Source organism: Mesoplodon bidens, assembly GCF_964165515.1.
Source record: "Mesoplodon bidens genome assembly, chromosome: 3".
NCBI classification, from domain to species: Eukaryota; Metazoa; Chordata; class Mammalia; order Artiodactyla; family Ziphiidae; genus Mesoplodon; species Mesoplodon bidens.
In genome coordinates, this window is record NC_138178.1 from 54,469,030 (window position 1) to 54,484,582 (window position 15,553).

General features: G+C 54.0%; 1 protein-coding gene and 1 long non-coding RNA gene across 2 annotated transcripts in view; one reads left to right on the forward strand and one right to left on the reverse strand.

The window, feature by feature from the left end:
- The window catches only part of RBPMS2 (RNA binding protein, mRNA processing factor 2), a 28,011-nt gene extending 17,690 nt beyond the window's left edge, over positions 1–10,321 (reverse strand). The window contains exons 1-2 of the mRNA XM_081229897.1: positions 10,244–10,321; positions 9,527–9,644 (exon numbers count right to left, since the gene is read on the reverse strand). Of these exons, the coding sequence (XP_081086023.1) occupies positions 9,527–9,619 (93 nt within the window). The 5' untranslated portion in view covers positions 9,620–9,644; positions 10,244–10,321. The remainder of the gene's footprint in view (positions 1–9,526; positions 9,645–10,243) is intronic.
- LOC308615004 overlaps positions 9,475–15,553 on the forward strand; it is a 38,715-nt gene continuing 32,636 nt past the window's right edge. Inside the window, exon 1 of the long non-coding RNA XR_014015468.1 lies at positions 9,475–9,610. This is a non-coding gene — a long non-coding RNA (uncharacterized lncRNA). The remainder of the gene's footprint in view (positions 9,611–15,553) is intronic.

A 15,553-nucleotide genomic window follows, 5' to 3' on the forward strand; every position in this document is an offset into this window, starting at 1 on the left:
CGTGTGGGACAGGACTGGGGTGTGGGGACCGAGGGGCCACACCACGAGGCCCTCCCTCCCTAGTGGGGGGACGCCACACTCAATCAGCCCAGGCTGGGGCCTGGCCACTCTCCACCTTCATACCGAGAATTGAACACTCAACTTCTCAGGCAACGGTGGCAGCAGGATATTGTGGCTCAGAGGATGAGCACCGTAAATACCAGTTTTTATTAGAGAGGGAAGGGGTAAACACTGCTGTCAAAAACAGTCGTATGTCCATGGATATTAAACCCCCTACGCTTTAACTCCAAAGGACAACCACAGCCTCCTTCCAAACCCCAGCCCTGTACTCTCCAAGACAGCACCCTGGACTTGGACTCCAGGGACCTCCCGTCCGGGGCGCAAAGGATGCTGAGGTAGGAAAACATCAGGGCCATCCCCACCCTTCCCCCACCCCCAAATAAATTCCAGCGGTCCACCAGAAACACTCCCCACTAGAAGACAACTCCTGCCTTCTAGGTGAATCTCTGCCTCACAAGGCTAAGAAACTGACTCTGGGCAATAGAAACATCGTACCAAAGAGATAAAAATGATTTGAAAATTGATTCTTCGTGGCAATCCAACATCTCTGAAGTTAGAATTCAATCTGGAAAGGGAACTGTTTCAACCAACCACTTCATCAAAATGTTCAAGGAACTCGCTTGCTTTGAACCCTGCCTCTTCTTCGCTGCTTAGCATGGGGAGCCCTGCTGGTGTCACCTGGATGGAAAACACCCCTTACAAAAGTGGGTGGGGGAGGAGGGAAATCCAAACAGGGAAAAACAAGCCTCTCATAAGCCCCTCCCACATCCTTCCCCAATTCCCAGCCCTCTCCAGGAACCGAAATGCAGAACATCTGAGCTGGAAGAAACCTTATTTTTAGCTGAGGTCCAGTGAGTTGCTCGAAGTCACGGAGCGTATCAGAAGCAGCCCCAGTGTCCCCAGGTGCCTGGCTCACAAGTCAATGCTCTTTTGCAGACCTTGATCTCACACCACCAACCCACTCAGTGGGGGTCAGCCTTCGGTGCCCAGAACAAGTGACCTTCAGCTTCTGAGCTAAGAGGGCAGCAACAGTCCTTAGCAGAAGGTTGACCGGGGGTGCACGGGGTTCCACTGGATGATCCCATGGCTAGTCCTAAACAGTTAGGTATAGGGAAGTCAAAGGGAAGACTGACAAGACTGCCAACTCCCAGAGCAGCCTTGTGCAGCGGGGAAGGGGTGGGGGGAGAGCAGGGCCCCTCACAGCCCCAGGAAGCCCCGAGTGCAAACAGAAGCCCAAGCCACCCCATCTCAGTGTCCCACTACCGCCCCACCAGCCAGATCATGGGAGTTTATGAGCTGCAGCCTGCGTTATATAAAGCTTGCAGCTTTCCTGCTGTAAAGATACTGAAGGTCCTTTTTAAACTTGTACGAGCCATCATCACGCCCAGTTCGGCTCTGGCTTCTGCAAGGGGAAAAGGGTCATTGAGAACCAAGACACAGGACTCAGGCTCAGCCTCCTGCTCAGACAACAGACCAGCCACAGAAACAAAAGAAAAAGAGCCTCAAAGCAATTGTCGAGGAACCCGATGGAAGTCCCAGTCCTGCCACCAGCCAGGCAAGTGGCTTCGTGGCCTTCACCACTGCCTCAGCAATAAAGAGGAGGGGTGGACTCGCCTCAGGGCCCTTCACACTCTGACCTTCCAAGAAACCAGGGAAGTGGGAGAACCGGATGGAGTCTCAGAGTCATGCTCGGGTACTGTCCTCCATGGGCTCAGAGCTCCAGTGCTTTCGTTTTGCCCACAAGACAGCAAAGAAAGCAGTAAAGAAGGGGCAGAGGTTGAGAGGGTGAGAAAGCAGGATGTCAGAAGCCAGACCCCTGGGGTTTGAGAGGGGTCTCTCTGCTGGGGCAATACCGGAGCTGCCAAACAGAAACCTCAGAGCAAGTCACTGTACCTCTGCAGAGATCTCAGCGGCCTGGCCTTTTTCTTCTGTATACATATGTAGGGGGCGGGGTGAGCGCTGGGTTCTGCCTGGGTCCTGTGCTTAGGCTTGGCACTGGCAGGTCGCTCTTACGCCTCCCCGGGGAAAGAAGTCCCTCTCAGTGGGGCCACTTGACGAGAGGTGGATGGAATGTGGTGACATGGCCCGCAGACCCAGGACTTATAAGGGCTGAACAAGGACACAGGGAAAAAGAGCAAGCAGATACAGCCAGACAGTACAGCAAGCAGATACAAACACACATGCTCCCAGAACGCCAGCACCTCCTGTTTCCCCCAAGGAGCTCTGGGCTGCTCAGCTCCCAGGCTAGGACAGCGCCCAGTCTCCCTCCAAGCAGTGCCCCCCTAGGACACCGCCATCGTCATCACGGTCTGACCTGGTGGGGAGAAGTCCAGGTTTAGGGGCTGTTCCGCAGTGTTTTGCCTGCCCCTGCCCCTGCTAATTCCAGCCCCAAATCACATTATCAGGGCTTGGCTCTAAGGCCCCACGCTGGGCAGCACTTTGTAGTTTCCACTTCTTTCACACCTACCATCGGGCGTGTGAGCCTGGCAGGCCTCTGAGGTAACAGGCAGAGTGGTACAGGCCCATTTTACAGTTGAGGAAACCAGCTCAGGAGTTAGGTGCCTGGCCAGCCACTGGCAGAGCTGGGGGTCAAGTCCAAGTTGCCTAGGAAGTTGGGGCTCTTCCTTTAGGGCCTGCAATGTGCCCTAGAGCTCCACCTGTGTGTGTGTAGGGGCGGGAGGAACTAAGCTGGATTAAATAAGGCTTCGGACCTTATACTGCAAGCTACTTCTACCCCCAGGAAGGGAAGGCTTCACATCTTGGGAACACACCTGGTCAAAGCCTGCTGCGAGCCCTGCGCTCCACCTCATTAGGGAACCCAACCAAATAGCGTGAACTGTGCTATGCAGACTCCTTGCGACTAGGCTGCCTGGAGGCAGGGTGGGGGTGGGGTGGGCGGCCTGCTTTCCACTTGGTTCCAGACAGAGCCAGGGACAAGGCTTTCAGAGGCAACTCAGAAAGACAGGCTCAAGCTGGGACAAAGTGAGAGAGTGGCATGGACATACATACATTACCAAATGTAAAACAGATAGCTAGTGGGAAGCAGCCGCATCGCACAGGGAGATCAGCATGGTGCTTTGTGACCACCCAGAGGCGTGGGATAGGGAGGGTGGGAGGGAGATGCAAGAGGGTGGGGATATGGGGATATATGTAAATGTATAGCTGATCCACTTTGTTACACAGCAGAAACTAACACACCATTGTGAAGCAATTATACTCCAATAAAGATGTTAAAAAAAGAAAGAAAGAAAGACAGGCTCACAGGGTCTCCAGCATGAAGCTTCTGGGCAAGGCTCCCTTCCTTCCTGAGCCATTAGCCCCCCCTGTCCCTCCTACTGCTGTGTGGTCAGCCAATGTCAATCTATTGCCTGACCCTGTGGCTGGCAAAGGTTGCAGTTGTCACCACTGCTATATGCTACCCCATAGATTCAAGGCGTTGTCCTAGGGGAATCCCACGCACTTCCCCTAGCTCCAAAATCAATACCTCCAACCCTTAAACCATGTGATGTTAATCCAGTGTGAACACACGGCACCATGCACATGAACACACGGCACCGTGCACGTGAACACAAAGTGCAGAGCACGCCACACCTGTGCACCACCTGACTGAGGCAGATGAAGTCTGACGAGAGATGCTTCCCAAAGGGACACTCCTGTTGGGAGAGGGTCTCTGTTCAGGGATGGAAACTACTTCTAGGACCTAGATTCCGGTTTAGAGCTCCTCTGTCACCAACACAGAAGAACCCCTCCATCCCAAGTTGTGCCCGCATATGGCTACAATTACACATAAGAACAGGTACCAGTCTGGGTGGAAGCTCTTCACAGCCTTGATCACAACAAAGGTTCCCCAAACTGGTCTCAGGTCCTATTCCAATAATTTCTTCTGACCTCTCTCAGTTAAAGCCCAAAACTCACTTGGGAAGGGGTAGGTTGGCTAACCACAAAAAGGAGGTGGGGGCTTCCCTGGTGGCACAGTGGTTGAGAGTCCGCCTGCCAATGCAGGGGACACGGGTTCGTGCCCCGGTCCGGGAGGATCCCACATGCTGCGGAGCGGCTGGGCCCGTGAGCCATGGACGCTGAGCCTGCGCGTCCGGAGCCTGTGCTCCGCAATGGGAGAGGCCACAACAGTGAGAGGCCCGCATACCGCAAAAAAAACCCAAAAAACAAAAAACAACAAAAAACACGGAGGTAGGGACCCCTGACACTCATACCATGGGGTCGTCCAGGTCAGACCCTGCCCTTTCTCCCTAAGGGTCCTAGGCCTGTTCAGAACTATACGGGTGGCCTTGATGACTTGTGACAGCCAAGAGCCTTTCCTCAGTAGGCTGTAAATGACTGAAGGCCATGACAGATGGGCCAAGGCAGACCCTCCCACTACACCCAGCTCCTACTATATTCTGGAGGCGCCTGGCATGGATGGATCCACCAGTGGACTCTTCAGGAATGGAGGACCCAACGATCTTGCCATCTGTCTAGCCTCAGGTAATCTTATTCTTTCCATCCAAGGACGGAATAGAGAAAAAAGCAGAAAGCAAGGAGGCCGTGCTGGTCCCTGGGCAGGCAGTAGATGGGGTTCGGCAAAGGAAGCTTCGTGGGTTGTCTGCAGTTCCCACCTCACAGCAGCATGGTTTCTGAAGTATGGGAGATGGGCTCTGCCCCACGGCCTCACAGCTTTGCCTGGGGTGTGAGGACCCCTCTGAGGCAGCCATGGTCAGGGGACGGCAGAGGAACTGACAAGGCATCATATGTTTCTGCTGGGCTTCCCTGGTGGCGCAGTGGTTGAGAGTCCGCCTGCCAATGCAGGGCACACGGGTTCGTGCCCCGGTCCGGGAAGATCCCACATGCCACGGAGCGGCTGGGCCCGTGAGCCATGGCCGCTGAGCCTGCGCGTCCGGAGCCTGTGCTCCGCAACAGGAGAGGCCACCGCAGTGAGAGGTCCGCGTACTGCAAAAAAAATGTTGCTGCTACCCAAAATCAATGGCTGAGCAGAGGCTGCTCAGGTGCTGCCAGAACCTAGCACTCTAGCTCAGGTCTGGGTAACCAGAGGTGGGTGGCCTTGGACCAGGAGCTTAGCACTCAGGGCAGGTGGGAGGACTCCTCTCCTCTACCTCTCAGGACTGTCTGGAGAACCAGTGGGATAAATGGGTGGAGAGCATGAAAGCAGAGCAAAGCATCCCGCAGTTCATGTGTTGCCTCTAGTTACAGTACTCGCCAGACTCCTCCCCCAGCCCCACCCCAGAGATGGAGATGAGAAATCAGAATGTCCAAACACTGAATGATATTTAAAAGTTGGTTCTTACTGGGGCAAACTAGCCAGGCTGCCCACTTACAAGGAAGGAGGAGATAAGGAGACCCAAGAGAATGGCCCCCCAAAACGACAGGCAGTCACTTTAGAGTAAGTACCATTTTTTTAGTTAAGATGCCCAAAGCAACAGGGAATCAAGGGTGGGGGTGGGGTGTGAAGGCAGTCAGCCCCAGCCCAGGCTACAAGGGGGATGTACTGTCTGTAGAGAATTCACTTGTTCTGGTTTTTATCACCATGCAATAACAATTCTAAACATTATCTGTGATAAAATGCTCCTCCTGCAGGGGCTGACAGCTCCCACCATCCAGTCTTGGGATGCCACCAACCCAAAGAGAACTAGCCTGGAGCCAGTCACTGAGCTTCGACTTGGGACCCTGTCATCACCTAAAGCTCAGCCCTAAAAAACTTGAGTTGCAGATCCTCTCCCCTCCCCACTCCCAAGTCTCATCCAAACCCCCAATATAAAACAGAACAGTGGGTATAGTATGTTGTTAAGAGCAAACTCTGGGTCCAAACCCCAACCTACCCAATTATTAGCTACATGAAAGTTATTTAACCTCTCTGTGTCTCAGTTTCCTCACTTATAAAGTAGTAATAAGTACTTCACAGTGCTGTTGTGGAAGTTAAATGAGTTAAAACGGTAAAGTGCTCAAAACAATGCCTGGTACAAAGACTATGTATGGGTTTACTACGCATAGTACAGCCTTACCATTAGGTTATTTGAGCAGAGAAGACACATCCACAACAACCCCCAGGGAGGAGGGGAGTCTGATCTATCAGAATCTGTCTGGATCTACCTACTTGGGTCCTGTTTCCAGGTAAAAGCCCGGAAGCATAGATGCCTCCCTCCCCTTATACCAAAAAAAAGTCTGCAGACAGAGCACCAAGATGTCCCAGATTCTGTCAAATATTTCTGATGGCAGAGAAAAGGGGCAGTGCCCAAGTCACACACTGGACCCTGAAATTCCTTCACTCATTTGAGTGCTAACCTTGGCCATCCTGCCAGGGGCCAGGGACCTAGCTAGATCCTGAGACCCCTAGAGGACACATGATGGACCCTGGGGTACCAGACGTGCAAGAAGCGATCTTGGTCCAGCTTTGGTGGATGCCATGGACAGGCAAAGATGGGGACGGAGGGCAGTGAGGGGCCAAGATGCTCAGGTCAAGCTGTAGCTCCCTTAGCTACCGTTAATCCCTGCCTTTCTAGAGCTTACCATTAGGTTGGCATAAAACTTCTTTAACTCTTAGAAACTTGAACCCCACTCCCCACCCCAAGGTTCCAAACATCACCCTCCTCTCAGGGGGCCCCCAACGAGTCATTACTGTAACTTAACACTGCCTTGTATTAAAATATGTCTCCATTTTCAAAATAAAATATTCTTTCAAACCACATATACCCTTCCCCAGAAACACTGTAACTCTCCAGCCATCTCTCAAGAATCACTAAGACAGGAGATGCTTGAATCTGGGATTGGGCAACAGCAGAGGCAAGCCTGCCCTGAGCAGGGCTCGGGTGCTGTACTGCCTCACCTTCTGGAGCTCAGGCACCAGCCAAGACACACCTCGGGGTGGGGGGTATGGCCTCTAGATTGAAAGGGACACGTAGCTGTTCCCCTTAACTCCTCGCTGCCCTCCTTAGCTTTCAAAGGGTTAAAGGGTTAGAAGTTTTCAAACACATCTTCTTCTCAAGTAGCAGAAAAATGCCAATTTCGTCCCAAGCCTGCATGATCTCAGGCTGTTCATAACGTGGCCTCCAATATTACTGCAACATAGCAAATTCCTGGTAGTCACCCAAACAAGCCATGTGGCTCCACAATCCACCCCCCACTTTTATACATGCTATTCCCTCTTCTTGGAATGCCTTTTCCATCCCTACTGGTCTAACCACCTCCTACTCAGCCGCATCTCAGGGAGGGCTGACCTCTAACTTCTTCCTTGGCTTCCTAGGTTTGCTTTAGCTAATCTCCAAGAGCCAGCCTGGGTAAACCATGAGAGTAAACCACCACTGCTAATGCGGATTTCCCCAATGGTGGCTCTTGGGGGTTGCAGAACTGCCTACCTAGGGGGCATCTAAGCTAAAGAGAATAAGTCTAGTTCCTGCTCAAACCACCAATCCAAGATGGAACCCTGGCTGAAGAGGTCTTGGCCCACTGTTCAGAAAGCTAATGAGGAGAAGGGGCCGATTCTTGTGCTTACCTGACCAGAGCAGACGCTGGGCTCCAAGAAATCACTGGGGCCCTTAGTCTTAGACCTCTGTTAAACAGGAGTCCATGCTCCCCACCCTCCCCAGCACCAGTTGCACTGAACTCCCTGAAGCACTACAGGGCTGTAGCCCACCTCTGCCCACAAGGAGGGAGAGCAGGGATTCCACTTCTTGATGATTCTGCCCTCTCTCTCAAAAAGCTAGTTAGAAAAAAGTGACCAATACCTCAAACGATTCCTCCAAGACTTTAGACTGGCCACATGGTTCACCCTTCCCATTTCAAACGGGTGGGTCTGAGGGTCTCTTCGGCGAGGTAAGTCCCTGCTGAAGTCAACCCTCTAGCAGAAGTGGTTCCGGGTCCTTGCCCAGCTTCACAGGAGAGGGCTTCCCTCCCTCAATTTCAGCAGAAACCACACACAGACTAGCAACCCTGTCAGCCTCCCCCAACTCTCAGGGGAGATTCTGAACAACCAGGTAGAGTCAGGATGGGGTCCCCAAAGCCAAGGGCCTGTCAGCATCAAGGTCCAAGAAGGACAAGGACTTTAGGAGCCAAAAGAACCCCAGCCCACTAGAGCCCACACCACACTCGTGGACATATGTCAGGTCTTCCTTCGCCACTCTTCAGAGTGAAGGGTTGTAGATTCCTCCTTTCCTTCCCCACAGAAAGCGGGATCTAGACCTAGATTCTCAAGCTGTCATGCCATTGGTGGACTGGGGCTGGCAGCAGGCCTCTGAATTGCTGAATGGGAACTGGCAGTGTGACCCTCCCACCATCCCTCCCACAGTGAGGAGCCCAGCCCAGCCCGTGGGCCAGTGCCGCCATTCTGCACCAAACCTATGGCACAGCGGGCGGGCACCCGCCACTGGATAGGAGGGAGGCAGCAACGCCAGCCCCCATCAGGGGCTCTGCGGTTTCTCCCCCAGACCAAGGGGAAGGGAGCTCAGGGTGGATAACTGGCCCTTGGTTTCCTGGGCAAGAGCATGCCAGGGCGCGGCAGGAAGGGTCTAGGGTCTCTTGGCCCTAGAGTGACACAGCAGAGGCCCCTTCAGAGAGAGAGCTGCGAAGGCTGCCCCCTTTCCACACCAGTTTTTGTCTCTTCGGGCCGAGCTTCTGGTCTCCATTCACTGATAAGCTTAAGGCTATATCCACCCCCCACACACACACACCCTCCCGGATTTTGCCACATCCAATTAACCACCCAGCTGTTGGTGATTGCACGAAGCCGCCCCAGACTCCCTCCTCTTAGCACATGGCCGGTGGACATTCCTAGCAGAATCCCACTAGGGCCAGCTTTGGGGTCCTGGCTTGTCTGCCACGGCAAAACCCGAGAGACGAGAACTGGGAACTGAGTGTCTTTAGGCATCTCCTTCCCAACTCAGTCAGCTGACATCTTTGCCAAAGCCCAAGCTCTGGGGCCGTGAAGAAAGCCGTCTACCCCCATGACTACAACTCTAGCGAACCAAGGTGCCGCGCGGCCGGCCCAGGCCTCCAAGGTCACGGGGAGGGGTCAGGGCGGAAAGTACAAGGGAGTGTGGGTGCCGTCCGCCCGCCGTGCTAATCCCGCTCAGTTCCTCCCAGCCGAGGCGGGAGTCCTGGCCACGCGGGAGGAGCGCCTCGGAAGAGGGCAGCGAGCGGGGCGGAGTGGAGAACGAAGGACGCGCGGGCAGCGGGCGTGGGGCGGACACGGCGCAGCTCGCCCACCGCGGGACGCACTGACGGCCGCCGGCGCACGGCCGGCCCCGAGCCTGGGAGGGCGGGGAGACAATGCCCGCCCGGCGGGGTAGTCCAGGCCGCACGCCCCCGCCCGCCGGACACGGGCTGCTCCTCCCCGGCCGAAGGGCAACGGCGGAAAGGCGCCGGGAGCGACTGCCAGATCGCGCGCGGCGTCCCGCGCGCCCCGTCCCCCGCCCACCTCCGCGTGTACTTCACCCAAAAAGTCCCGGGGGCGCAGACCCACCTCCTCCTCCAGGGTGCCGCTGGAGCCCGAGCCCGTGCCGGTGCCGGTGCCCGTGCTGGTGCCGTGCTCGCCGTCCGGCTTCAGGTTGCTCATGGTGCGGGGGGTGGGGTGGGGATGGCTAGGGGAAGGGAACGCGGAGGGCTAGCGCGGCGCCCGGCCCCGGCGAGGAGGTGGGAAGGGGCGAGGTGAGCGGTGCGCTCCGGGGGTGAGGGGCTGGGTGGCGGTGGGGAGCGCGCGGGGCGGTGAGAGGGGCAGCCGCAGCGTCGGGCTGGGGTCACATCAAGTTTGGCGGGTGCAGGAGGCGGGGAGGGGGTGCGGCGGGGGAGGCACTGGGAACCGGAGCCGAGCCGGAGCGGCCGCCGCCTCCGCCTTTTCACTGCGACCCGCGAGTGCGCCCGTGGCGGCGGCGGCGGCGGCGGCGGCGGCGGGGGGCGGGCGCCGGGGGAGGGGGCGGGCGCCGGGCGGCGGCGGGGGGCGGGGGGCGGGGGCCGGAACCGGCCTCAGCTGGGGCCCGGCCAGCCCCCTCCCCCTCCCTCTCCGCGGTCTCCGGGGGAACGCGCAGCCAATCCCCGCCGCCCGCTGCGGGCTCGCCCCGGCCCGGGCCGCGGCGCGCCAGTCTCCGGTGGGGCTTTTCCCTTCTCTCCCTCGTCCTTTCTCTCCCTCTCTCTTTCCCCTTTCCCTTCTCCACGGAGAGTTTTTAAACTTTGATGAACTCACCCAGCGAACTTTCTTAAAGGGGCCGCGTACACCGCGCCGTCCCAGCCCGCCAGAGGTAGGACTGGGTGCCGAGCACCCGCGCTCTCTTGTCCCTCATCATCCCCACCCCGGCGGCCCCACGCGAGGGGGCGCCCGAAGCGGGACTCCTGGGTGGTCGGCTTCAGGAAGGAGTCTCCCCCTTGTACTTTGATCTGGGGTTATAGGGTGTCCGGCGCAATTTCACCCCCAAATCCAGCCATCCAGTCCCCGTCCACCCTCTGCTTCCTCCCTCCCAGCGTAGGGCTGTTGGGGGCTCGGTTCTGGGGTTGATGGCCGAGGCGAGCCGGACACCTGGGCTTCGGCCTCGGCGGGGCGCCGTTTGCTGCGTGACCTTGAGGAAATCACTTCCACTCTCTGGCCTCAGGCTTTCAGCCCAGAGGGTGGGACTTAGATCTCAAATTCCCCTGGGCGGGGACACGAGTGTTGAGGATCCAAATGGTTATTAGTCCCTGGAGGCGTGGGGGGAGGGTGTGCACCTCGAATGACCGAGAAGGTTTCATTCGTGCCCTCCACCCCCAGCTTCTGGGGTCCTCTCCTCCCTCGGCTTAAAGACACACACACACACACACACACACACACACACCCCTTTTCCCCTCCTCCTCTTCAGAGCCCGAGGCTTGGGCGGGGCTGTGGTGACTCCCCTCCGCGGGTCTCAAGGGCGTGGTCCCGTGTTGGGTTTTCCTCAGACTTTTGAAAACCCGCGCCAACTGGGACCGACCCCTGACGCCACCTTGTAAAAGCCCGCGCCCACGTCTGGTCGTACTTAAAGCGCAGCAGCTCTGAGCCCCGCGGAGCTGCTCGAGGACTGGGCTCCTCCCCAGCGCCCCGGTCCGCGCCCTCGAGCCCTGGGGCATCCTGGCCAGAGGCTCTGTCGGGACTGGGAAAGACACTGCCGAGAGGTGAGGGGAGTCCTGCGGGACCCCGCCCAGAACCAGGCGTCTCTGGGTGTGATCTGTCACCTTGCGCCTGGTTCCTGTTCTGACTTTCCCTGCCAAACCTGGTAGTGGTACCTGGATTTTAAGGTTGGAAGCGACGCACAGCGTCGGTGGAGTGAGATAAGCTAGGTTTGCAGTCAAGAACCAGTTAGGACTCCAGACCTTGGACAAGTGACTCAACCCTTCAGAGCCCCAGTGTGCCTACCTCTAAATGGAGCCGGCACTACCCTACAGGAGTATGGAGTATGGAAGTATACACTGTTCCTGTGACTAAGTCTCCCCAATTATAATCTTTCCTAACCTGCTATTTCACAGATGAGTAAATTGAGGTCTATAGGTAAGCAATATCTTTTCCAATAACATTCATCTAGTAAATAATTGTTGAGCAACCACTGTGTGCTGTGGCAAGGCCAGGAACACCCTGGCTTCCCACTACCTCCACTGCCAACACTCTGTTCAGGCCCTAATATGAGGGAAACTGCTTCCTATAGGAATCGGGCATTGCCATGAATGATGGTGCTTCACTTTACCCAGAGCTTTCTAGGTACTTCTCGCCTCTGGCACCTCCAGATAGAGCCAACCTGTGAACCGCCAGATATCCTGACCATCCTGCACAGGCCTCTGTCCAGTCTGGCTCTTTTCCCCACCCCTTCTCCCTGCCCCTAGTATAGATATTCCTATTAGGTGTGTCTCCAACTTTGGCGGAGCAATGTTCTTCCTCCTTTACCTCCTCCTCCTGACCCTCCCCCCCATATCAATCCAAATACTCCCTTCCCTCAAGATTCTGCTTCAGTCCTACTTGTTCCAGGAGGAGTAGCCTGGCCCATTTTCAAAACTCCAGTATTCTCTAGAAGTTAGTTTGAATTTTTCAAAGAGGAAGGATTTCTCATCTTGTCCTTCAGGTCTACATTTTATAGATGAAGAAGCTGAGGCCCAAAGAGGTGACAAATAGGGACTTCCCTGCTGGTCCAGTGGCTAAGACTCCACACTCCCAGTGCAGGTGGCCTGCGTTTGATCCCTGGTCAGGGAACTAGATCCCACATGCCACAACTAAGAGTTCATATGCCGCAACTTAAAAAAAAAAAAAAGATCCCACATGTCGTAATGAGACCTCATGCAGATAAATAAATAAATTAAGTGCTTTAAAAAAAAAAGTGGTGACAAATAATGCAGGGTCCACAGTTGACTCCCATCACTGTATTTTTCCGTACATGAAGCTGATATTTATTGCTATTCTGATGATATAGCAATTCATGCTTATTGTTGAATATTTGGAAGATTATAAAATAGTTTAGGAAATAATCTACCATGTAGAGAGCAAGGTTATTAATATTTCCTCCTAGTCTTTTTGTCTGTGCATATTTTAAAAAACAAAATTGCCAAACAATTTAAATAGTCCTTTTTTTTTCTTAAATCTATCATGAACATTTCTTTTTAAGTTCTCGAGTCATAAATTTTAATGATTGCCTAACCCCCATTAGATGTGCCGTAATTCAACTTATCTCTTATTGTTAGGCATTTGCATTATTTTTTCTTTTTTGCCTTCATAAGAAACACCTTATATAAGGATGCTTAATGCCTCGGACAGCTTCCTGTATGTGACCAGCCCTAAGCACTTTGAAGGCAGCAACTGTCTTATTCCTTCCTGTACTTTTATTTTTTTTCTTTTCTTCTTCCTGGCTGCACCACGTGGCTTGTGGGATCTTAGTTCCCCAACCAGGGATTGAACCCGTGCCCTCGGCAGTGAAAGCGCAGAATCCTAACCACTGGACCGCCAGTGAAAGTGCAGAATCCTAACCACTGGACTGCCCGACCGTGACCTAGTAACCCAGCCTCTAGCAGCCTCTTCAGTGTCACCCCCTACCCCCAGAGCCAGGCTCCATGTCACCTCTGAGCTTCTGACATATCTGTTCCCTTTGCCGGGAACCGCCCCCTTCCCAGACACCCACTCCCTTTCCAGAATGCTCTGAGTGCCTTCTCTATGTTCTCTTGAGCCTGGAAATACCTTGTCTTGAAGTCTCAGCTACCAAATAGGAAAATCTCTGACTCTGAGACATGTCCACAAACCCTGCTAGTGAATACAGCCTCACCCCTCAATCTCTGTAGCCCCCTAGCCTCCAGCAAAGAGCTTGATGAGTGGTGGGCATTTGCAGGTGTTCAGTGAACCATTCCTGGGGCCTCTGGGTTATCTGGTGCCTGTGGCCCTTTCTCTTTGATTTCCTGTACATATTGATAAATTATCCCTTGATGTTTCATTCTTGGGTAAGGAAAAGAGTCAGATGGTTTCACTCCTAAGAAATGCTACCCTGGGACCCAGCATCCTGAGGGTGTGCCTGGCTACTTCAGAGCAGGGCCCCCATTCTAACCCAGGTCCCCCACCATCAGGAAAGTCTGGGCAACAAAAAGGCAGGTAGATAGGGTGACCTTGAGGCCCAAAGGCTGGTGTGTACCTGAGTTGTATTTTCTTGGCACATAAGGTTTAAGCTGCACTTGAGTGCAAGAGGTTTCAGGAAGGGAAGGGGGCAGGATGCTGGCATTTATAAAGTACCTACTCCTTCCTGCCCCAGGCAGGTAATATGCCTTCTCCTATAATCCATTGTTCTTGCTACCCCTAGTTATAGATTAGAAAACAGGCTCAGAAGAACTAGGGGAACTCGCCTAGCTACTGGTGGATGGCATGGGTGGTGGGGAAAGCATGGAACAGCCCTGTTGTGAGATTATCAGTTCATCTCCAAAATGGGAATACTAGCACACAACTTCAGGGGTGTGTTATATAAGAGTTCATGGTAAGCTCTTGATGGTTGTGATTATTGCCTGTGGCCCTACTTCTAGTTTGAAGGTCAAGGTCAGAGTGGTTGTAGGTCAAGATCAGAGACTGGGTCATTTCAGTCCAGAGTTCCTGAGCTCTCTCCTCTCCTCTTGCCTTCCTTACTCTGGGCCACATAGTTACCAACTTCACAGGTTCAAATCCAAGGCAAACAGTGTTTCTAAAATAGCTGTGCCAGAATATCTGGGTTTGAGTCCAGGTGACCCTGGCAACCTGTATAACCATGGGCAGGTAGTTTAATCTCTCTAAGGCTTTGTTTTCTCATAGTAAAACTAGAGATGCCTTTCAGGCTTTCACAAGTTACCTAGGTTTTTGCAAGTGTTGAGTGAGATCCTGGCACTCAGAGTTCTCAGATGGCCTCAAAGCTCTAGGGTAACTGGAGGGGTGATTATAAAATCAGCAAAGGAATAGAACCAAGAACTTCAATTCCAATCTTCCCAAGAGGCAGTGTGTCCCCCTCGATGCCCCCTCCCCAAAGATGTTATTTCTTCTGTCCCCACATGGCTGAAAACTAGGGGAGGACCCTCAGGTCAGGGATGGTGTCTTTTTTCATCTTTGAATCTTCTTGTGCCTGGCCCACGTCCTGGTAGAGGGGGTTCAGTAAATAATATTGAATGAATGAAAGGCTTGGGTTTCCATGGAAAGAGCTCTGAGAGAAGTATTTTTATACTAACACGTCAATGACTGCATTTCCCCTCTCCCAACATGGGAGAGAGCATAGGATACCAGGAACCTGAAAGGGAAGCAGAAGATTGTTTCTGACAATGGTCAGAAACCCATGAGGGGTGTCTGGGAAGGCCAGAGGTTTCTGGTCTGGACTCTAGGCTCCCAACTTACACCTCCCTCTCAGCAGCCGAAGACCCTGCCCCACTGCCAGTTCCTACCCAACCACTGGGCCAGTGGCCTTTGCAGATGGGGAAACTGAAGTTCAGCAGCTGAAATCAACTCACCTGAGGTCGCACACAAGGTACTGAGTTCATTTCATACTTTCTATGGGATTTTACAAGCAAGTGGCTTGGAAATTTTCTTTCTAAGAAAAAACAAAGCTAATCAAAGATCTTTTCATATGGAGTCCTCAAATGATCTTTTATTCCCCAGAAAGTCTATGTGTTTAAAAAAAAGAAGAAAAAAAGAGTTTTAAGTTCTGGCAACGATTAAATGGCACTTGCTAAACTTTTACTGGTTTTGAGTCCGTCCCAGGGAGCCAAAGGTCATTGAGAATGGCTCTCTGGCCTGTTTCCCTGCCTGAGTTGCTGGTCTCCCAGAGCCTGGGAGAGGGCTCTCCAGGCCAGACAAACTGCAGAATTGCCTGGCATGGCCGGGAAGTTGGTCCCACAGGGCAGAGTTTCGGAGAAAGACCAAGGGGCTGAAAGCAGGAATGGTTGCACTTGACTGGGGTCCAGTGGGGCAAGTGACAGTCTTTTGGGGACTGGGGCTCTAAATGGAGTGGGGTGGAGCAGGGTGAGGGGGGAAGATGAGCTGGCTCTACCCTCACCACTGAAGGTGGCA